Source organism: Zingiber officinale, chromosome 1B (assembly GCF_018446385.1).
Source record: "Zingiber officinale cultivar Zhangliang chromosome 1B, Zo_v1.1, whole genome shotgun sequence".
Lineage (NCBI taxonomy): Eukaryota > Viridiplantae > Streptophyta > Magnoliopsida > Zingiberales > Zingiberaceae > Zingiber > Zingiber officinale.
Window position 1 is genome coordinate 80,338,187 of NC_055986.1, and position 8,941 is coordinate 80,347,127.

The 8,941-nt window shown below is 34.9% G+C and overlaps 1 protein-coding gene across 1 annotated transcript; it reads right to left on the reverse strand.

The window, feature by feature from the left end:
- Positions 1–784: 784 nt before the first annotated feature.
- Positions 785–8,941, reverse strand: LOC122039177 (WD repeat-containing protein 75-like). The gene is made up of 13 exons (XM_042599103.1): positions 8,755–8,941; positions 8,543–8,598; positions 7,628–7,732; positions 7,379–7,519; positions 7,229–7,273; positions 6,190–6,356; positions 5,283–5,361; positions 5,123–5,208; positions 4,559–4,688; positions 4,335–4,467; positions 3,786–3,917; positions 1,552–1,565; positions 785–802 (listed from the first exon to the last, which is right to left on the reverse strand). The coding sequence occupies exons 1-13, from the start codon at positions 8,939–8,941 to the stop codon at positions 785–787; spliced, it is 1,293 nt and encodes a 430-aa protein (XP_042455037.1).

Genomic DNA, 8,941 nt, shown 5'->3' on the forward strand with positions numbered 1-8,941 from the left:
GACGTATATTAGCATTCTAACACCCACAAAAGAGCTCTGATGGAATGAGTTTAATGTATATCATCTTCAGTTTATATATGAAATTAAAATGAATATAAAATCAATTTTTTTCTATTTCAGCGGATATTCAATTGAGACATGAATGAAGAGTTGAAAATAAAAAGATTTTTTAAGAAAAAAATTATGGTGATCATATTCAACATATTCAACATGTACTTAATAGTGAAAAGACAATGGGAAAAAGTCACCCTGCATCACTCATAAAAACTAGGCCAGAATCTTCAATTTTTGGGAAATCGAGGATAGCAAACAAAGGAGTCAACAAAATAAAACAAATCAAACTTATAATTCAAGTGACTTGTTTACGACATATGCAGTAGGCTTTATCAATATCGATGAGCATATATATAGATTGATAATTTTTTAACTCTCCCACTAATTTTTGAATCTATTTCATTATTCCATTAATTTTTTTTTAAAAAAAAAGACAAGACTTTGAGTGGGGATAGAGTTAAAGCAATGAAGGTTTGAATTAATTTTGGATATTAATTTATAACTTATATTTTATTAGTTATGTATCTGCACTCTCTATATATTATATATATTTCTATTATATCTAATCAAGATTATATACATTACTAAAATATTATTATTATAATTTTATTTTATTTTTCCTCATGACAATACAAGAAAATATGATGAGCTAGAGCTAGCACAGAGAAGTTCGGGTGCTAGTGATGATAATGGATCTGAGCTCTCTGTTGGTAATAATATGAGTATATGATTAGAGGCGAGTGGAGCACTGAAAGAAGGAAGGATATTGAGAATAAGTTCTTTAGCAGAACCCATAGAGTTGCTGATATATCTTCTTCCACTCCACTAGTAGTAAAGGCACAAATAGAAAACTTAATTGAAGAGATTTGCAATTTGAAGGGAATAATATTGCAAAGGGATCATGAAATGAGGTACAGAGATCAGGAAATTAGTGAATTGCATCAATAATAGAACTTCATAATACAGCATCTTTGATTACATGTGTTGGATCTCGTTGTAGTTTTGATGTAATCAACCAAATTGAGTTAGGTCCTATTGTATTTGATCCTTGTGTCTAAGTGTGTAGGAGCTTAGGAACATAAGAAGTCGAGTGGAAGACGCAGTTAGTGAGAAGGATGACACGGGAAGGGAGCCGACAGACTCAGTGCATTTGAGGGATGAGGTGCTGCGGAAGAGTACACCGGTGGATGAGAAGGATGTGCGCAACGTTCCTAGGGATGAGAAGCCAAAGCGGAAGACTGCTCAAGGAGAAGACCTGAAAAAGGGTCCGGGTGAGTCCTATTTCGGTTGGTCGATATCACCTAGGCGATCGGAGTAGCGGAAGAGCTAAAATGGAGCTGCTGGAGGTGCCTTCAACAAGAGTTGAAGGTGCCTTCGTGACCTTCAGGAAAAAGGTGCCTTCAGGTGGGCTGAAGGCGCCTTCTAGCCCCATGGAAGGCGCCTTCGACCAGTCAGATTTTGCCATTGGTAGTGGATAAACTTTTATCCACTGGCAGCCCGCTGGAGGCGCCTTCCAGCTCTATAGAAAGTGCCCTTAAGCCATGGATAAGATTTTTCAGGGGTTATAAAAAGACCCTTGGACTTAGAAAATTAACAACAACTCCTGTATTCTTTTCCTAGCAATTGCCCGAACGTTCAACAATTGTAAGAGGTTTCGCTACCTACACGAAGGAGATCTGTTAGTGCTTTCATCGTTCTTGGATTAACAATCACCTAGGTTATAACTAAGTAAATCTTTAGCCTCATCTTTTAAGTTGTTAATTTAAGTTATTATTATTGTTGCTTTTAATTTGAGTTGAAAGAATAGGAAAGGTGTTATTTTTCTTTTTCATGCAATTCACCTCCTCTTGTTGGCCCTGCTGCGCCAACATCATGTACTATCTTCTATTATTCACAGAGTCCTTCCTGTCAGTCCCACATCACATTGAGAGTTTTGTTTCTGATGTTGCTTTTACTCATATTTGGTTATCTGAACATGTTCATGTAATAATTAACTTAAGTGTGAATTTTTATCTTGTGTTGGTCTTTTGTTCTGTTTAATGGTTATTGTGTCAAGACAGGATGGCTCACAGTCCATTGTTTTATTCAAGTAGTTTACCTTATGTCATGCATTGTGTTTTTCTCCCAATCATGTGGACTTTTATTTATCTTGCATGGTTGTGGTTGTTTCCAGACACGTGGGATAATATTATTATTCTTGTTTAGACATGTGGTTATGTATTCATATTCCATATGTTGTCATAAGAGGGGATATGTCCGTTTATCAGGTAGGGACACCTCTGGAGCGTGACAATTCTTATCATTCAATCTATGGTTAGTTGACCATACCACTATATCACCAGTCTTCTTATCAAAAAACTATTCAAATGCCTAGATGGCTAATCCAACCCAATCATCAACTCACACTACAAGAAAAAAGCTAAACAACAACGCTTTTTTGGCGTTGTCGTATGTACTTAAAAAGTGATGTTGTAGATGGTGTTGTAGAAAGTCATATCAAAGACAACGCTTTAAAAGCGTTGTGGTTGGTCACAAAGACAACGCTTTTTAAGCGTTGTCTTTTCGTTCTTAAAAAGCGTTGTTATAGATGCTGTTGTAAAAATGCACATATCAAAGACAACACTTTAAAAGCGTTGTGGTTGGTCACAAAGACAACACTTTTTAAGCGTTGTCTATTCGTTCTTAAAAAGCGTTGTTAAAGATGCTGTTGTAAAAATGCACATATCAAAGACAACGCTTTAAAAGCGTTGTGGTTGGTCTCAAAGACATTGTTTTTTAAGCGTTGTCTTTTATTACTTAAAAACGTTGTCTTTTTAAATTTATAAAAATAGTGTTTTCTTAATTAAATAGCAAAATTATAAAAATACTCAAAATTTACATATAATTGAATATCCACAACCACAATCATTTTTATAATAAGACTATTTAACAAATAAATAAAACTTTATATTATACAAACAAAATGTATACATATTGATCCACAAATTAAATTTGTATCATACAGTTATCCTTAACTTCATGACAATAATTTTTCAAACACACAAGTTTTACAAAACCTCATCATTGACTAACCTTGTTGTTGGTGTCCATCGCATGGAATTGCTTCTTTAAGTCCAAGAATCTCTTCTTCCGAAAGGCTTTCAGCTATCACTCTTAGAGCCATCTTCTTCAACTTGTCATCAAGACACCTGGGGTTGTATGCAATCAAGAAATTTTGTATGAAAACTTTCATACATGTAAATCTCGTACTAAATAATATGTCAATGTTATATATACATGTAATTCATACCGTAAGTGTGTTTATATCATAACTGACAAGTTTTCTTTAGGGCCAACTTCTACTCAAGCTCTTTAAACACTGCATCAAAATAAAAAAATTGGCATTAGTTCTGTGCTAAATGAAAATCATATTTAGAGGAAAAAGCGGGAGTGCTGTAGATGGATATATTAACCAAGCATATTAATGTTTGACCTGTCTTTACAAGTTCTAAGCATATATATTAACCAAGCATATAACCTAAGAGGAATAAGTTACAAAATGCTACTTGATGTTTGACCTGTCTTTATTGGATTTTACGGCCCCGGTCTTCTTGTAGCCAGGCACAATGTAATACTTGATGTTGACTCTACCTTTGCAGTTGTTTCGGCTTGAGGAGTGGCAAAGAATGGTGGAGTAGAGGATGGATTTTAGGTATTCATCCGTGCCATCGAGGAAATGACTTATTCCTCTTAGGTTGCCACAGGAACAGGATCTTCCACATCGAAGAAAAATATTACCCCATTTCCTTTTGCATCAGCATCACCTGCTGAACTGAGAAGAGCTAAGACGGCGAATTGAGATTCATCATGGGAACAGCTTACGGCTGTAAAAAAATGGGAACCATCAACAAGACAAAAGATTACAATCTTCTAACTACTCAAAGAGAAAATAGTATAAAGTTAAAGAAATATAAAAAATTCTATAAATATTTCACAAAATGTGAGCTTTGTTTGTAATCATACACCATTCGCAAAGCCACGGTAAGTTTATACTGGTCCAACAATGGACTGGTTCTTGCTGCCTATTTTGGACATTTGCAATTTATTAATATTAGTGCATGTATGCTAGAGACACTTGCAAAATAGAAGCTTTAGGACTCAAGATTGTTGTTGTATAGAACTGTTGACATGAACATCTAAAGTGCCAAAAATGGACTGGTTCTTTTTATTTCATTTTAATTTTCTGGTTCTTTTAGTCTTGGATTTATACTACGATCATTTAAGAGCCAAAAAATGCACACCTTCTGTAACAATCCCGTGAGACCAGTACAATGCCAAATTTGAAGTACTCCAAACTGAAAGTTGTGGCTTTAAACCGTGTGTATAGGACACCAGATATTCTGATTCCCCAACAAATGAAGGCTTTGTAATTGGCTGTACAAGAAAAAGGAAAAAAAAACAGATGTAAGGACATTCACTGCTATTTCGATTTGCCAGATAACAATATAGGCAAAATGATGATTACCGAAAGTGTATCTCCAATCATAGCCACAAGAATATTGGAATCTGGATCCCATAATGTAATTATAGTCTCAGCTGCAATAGCAAGGACTGATCCATCGGCAGAAAAAGCAGCAGCTGTTAATGATTTTCCCCTGTCATCAATTCAAAGAAATTAATTTCATGGGAGTTCCACTGCGCAACAACACTATATGATGGGAAAAGAAATATATGCAAGCAAATAATTTCAAAAAATAGTTTAAAGATTTCACCAATAATTCAATTAAAAAACAAGGCATCCTTTAAATTAAGAAACAGTATCTTTTTTTCATAATTAATGTATATACAAAATTGCAAGTTCCATACGCCCAATCAACTGGTTCAGCTCTGAGTAGCATCAAATACAAGTATTACTTTAAATATCTCTGCTTGATTTGAAAGCTGTCTGCTTCCACAAATTATTTCAATTTCATTCGATACAAATAATTTTTTATGTTAAAATAAATCATAAAAACTAAAAGGCATCAAATGAGCAATGATATTAATATAATAAAGGAAAAAACATTTCATTGGCAGCAAAATTTAATACTTGTATGAACCAACAGATTGGCATCTCCAACCAGTTCTCTGGATTGATTCATTATTTCTGTCGGCATGAGAACCATGAACCCAAACCTGAAAAATAGATTACTCATTTAATCATTATATACAATGGGGCAACAGAAAGAAAAGAGCCTAATAGACACTACCTTAAAATCACCACCATAAGATGATGTGACAGCCATGTTGTGTCCAGGGCGAAATGCAAGAGATGAAACTTGAGCATCACTACATCAGAAAGTAAAGAAAATATAAAAAGGTGGTTTATTTTATCTGTTAGAGTGGAAGGTGTAAAGGGTTAAAGAAGTGCAAAGAAAACATTAGTCAAGTAGTGAAAATCTTATAATTTGTCCTGGAGCTCCGAAGGATAAGATTCATGTAACTGATTCCAAACAGTTGGGACAAACATGGGATGGTAGTAATGATAACGGCAGCAGTAACAAAGAACCAAGAATTATTAAGCAGCAGAGAACAACTTGGCAACCAATCACTCAAAGAAGAGCTAAGCCAGCCCACAACCATATGGATCACTCAAGGATAAGCAACGTCAGCCCATAACCATATAGACCAGAAATGAAGTTTCAATATAAAATTGATCAACATTTAACTAATTCAAGATTGTCAACTTGAAGAATTTCTCTAAAATGAGTAATGGTAACAATCAAACTTATCACTCTTTTCCAACAATCAAAAGGTTCAATATGCTGGAATAAGATATGATCTGATCATTCAAGGATGCTTTTCATATTGCAAAAGAAATGCGTGAATGTGCGGATATAATAACCAAATCATAAGCACCAAAACTATATAGAAATTAAAAACCAATGAAACTTCTGTTACATAAAACTAAAGTATCTAGAAAATTGAAAAGGAAATATGTTTGTCTCACTGATATGAAAGACCACATTGGTGTGCCAAATTAAATACTTCTCCAATTGACATCATAGAAAATTAAAAGATTGATGGTCCCTATTCGCAAAGTTATGAAAGATTTATAGAATAAATAAACAAAAAAATAAAGAACAATAGATGAAGCTCTGTTTGTAGTCTTCTTACCTGTGAGGCTCATATATGACAGTGGATAATAAGTACTCTGCCACTAGGGAACCACGAGTCCAGTATTTTAGACAAACCAAACCCCCTAATTTTTCTTCAGGAATTGTCACATCAATGGTAGCCATTAAGGAGCCATCAAGAGAAATGGCTACAAGAGCCACATATAGCTGCAACCATCGAAGTACAAGTACATCCACGAAGAGTTAGCCAAAAATTCAAAGATCTAATTCATCATCTACAAGAATTATGATAGCTATCTATGTTGTAATGCAAAAGTAATTACATGCTTAAAACAAATTATGACAGCAACCAAGCAGATTTTAAGATTGACTCTCTCAAAATGCATCCCCAAGACATTATTTAAATAGGTGCAAATTTGTGATCTCGCTCTATTGAAACACAAACTACACACCAATCCTAGCATGGTAGTTTAGCATGAATCTCAGAAATTATTGAGCTTTAAACTAAATTAAATCTCTATCTTGTCCCAGACAATCCATGACTGATTACTCCAGCAATAGAAACATGTAATTGAATACCCCACAACTGCCACAAAGAGAGCCTGTGGGAGTTATGACACGTGCATTTCCAGTTTCCAGCAAATAGGAACCAATTGTGGTACTTTCTAGCTTATATCCCTGCCTTCTATGTGGCTGGCTAATCAGAATCAAAATGGATATTTTTGTACCCCATAACTGAGTTGTATCAAATATACTTGTTTCTAGTTAATGGAACCCAACAGTAACAGTGATATTTACAGAGCTAATTCCTGGAAGCAATAATGTCTTAGCAAAAAATGACCCAAAGAATCCATAAAAATGCAACTCCAATCAAGCTGTTTACAGAAATTTGGCAGTTGGTACAAATAATGCATTCTTTCCAAATGTCAAACTACAAATTAGAATTGCTTCTAAACTAACAGCCTACTAATGCATGGACGATTGACTCAAAGAGCTACGGATACAACAGAACAAAAGTTAAGGTAATAGTCATAACAGATACAGCACCGCAAATATATCTTGATTAGTTAATGGCGTACCATAACGTCATCTGCAGGCTGAAAATTTCTTTTGCACACTTGGACCTAAGCAATAAAATAAATATCATGAGAACTTGCTTTTTCTTAAAAGGAAAAAAGAGATGTCAAGCTCTAGATGATAATATCAGAATGCAAAAATAGAGCCATCACCTCTGAAACCTCATGGTTGTCAAACAAGCTATAGAATTGTACACAATAATCTTCAGTGGAAACAGCAACTAATCCAGTTGTCTGCTCAAATGCAACTTGTGTGCAGGATCCTTCATGTTTGAGAGGAAACGAAAAAGGAGGCTGAAGATATACTAGAATATATCAACATACGAAAGTTTATCCAGGAAAGGTTTTCAGTAAAACTAAGCCAACAAAGCATTGATGTCTAAACCATATGGTATGACAAACCTTGATTCCCGATATGGATTTTGAGATATCCATTGTAGGCATTTTTAGCAGATGAATGTGATTATCTGAACAAGATACCTGGAAAAAAATATGAATTAACATTGGCTTCCAAATTTCAATTAAATCAAAACATCAAAAGCAGTACAAAGCAATAAAAAGTAGTGTGACAAGTAGAACTATAGAGGTTTATCAATTCTGTATAGGATCATCAGTTGCCAATAATATGCAAAATGCCTGTAGATTTACTAAACAGGACCTCCTTATTAAACATATAATAAAAAATGGAAAAAAACCTCATTTTCAATGAAAAAAATAATGTAATGATATATAAGAAGTCTCCTTAGTTAAGTTGGACATCCTCTTTTGAGTAGGACTTCCTCTTTGATTCCCACGTGATTGAGAACCAGGAATCCTAATTAAAGTGTTTTGGTATTTTAGTCAGATTGAGCCTCACTTTGACTTCAACAACTCTAAATATATAGTGCCTAGCACAAACTTCATCAGATTATGTACTCATCTATGCAAACCATATTTTTAATCAGTCTTCATCAGATTATGTACTCATCGATCCGTGCCATCGAGGAATGACTAAATCATGAGAAAATACAATCAGGGGAGGGGGAAAATTGATGCAGTATGAATCCGGCAAAATGGCTAGTTCGGAAAATAATCAAAAATAAACAAAATCTTATTCTAGAGGGATGGAAGAAATTTTACCTTTCTTTCTTCCGTTCCTCCTACTCTCGAATCTGCTCTGCGAGGAAGGAACTAAGATCGAAGGGTTCAGAGGAGTTGAGGAGCCGTGAGAAGATTAGGAAGGGTAAGCTGACTTTGATTTTTTTTTGAGCAGACGACATTTCAAGAAATAATAATAGCATCGAATGCACATTTCATCTCATCCATGTGCCATAACACCACAGGAAGAAGCCAGAAACTGCACTCGTTTATATAATTAGACCACATGTAACACACTGCCATAAGATCATTAAGTAGGATTTTTTAACATGCTTATACAAACTTCAAACTGTTCATTTGGCATGGAAACAGCTGCTGACTCTGATTCTATTCTTCTTTTTTATCAGATTGTGTAGCAGAATTTTTATGAGGTTCCACAAGAGACTCTGTACCTGCATTTAAACCATCAACATTTTTTGAAGCAGGCTTGTATGGACAAGCAGCTGGCACCCTTGCAGGCTTTCTGTATTCCCAGCCGAAAAGCCTGTAGATCTTACCGACGATGAGATCGAAGAGCAGAGGCAAGGCGTTAACGACGGGGATCAAGAACAAAGGCAACAGGCACGCAATACAGACCAT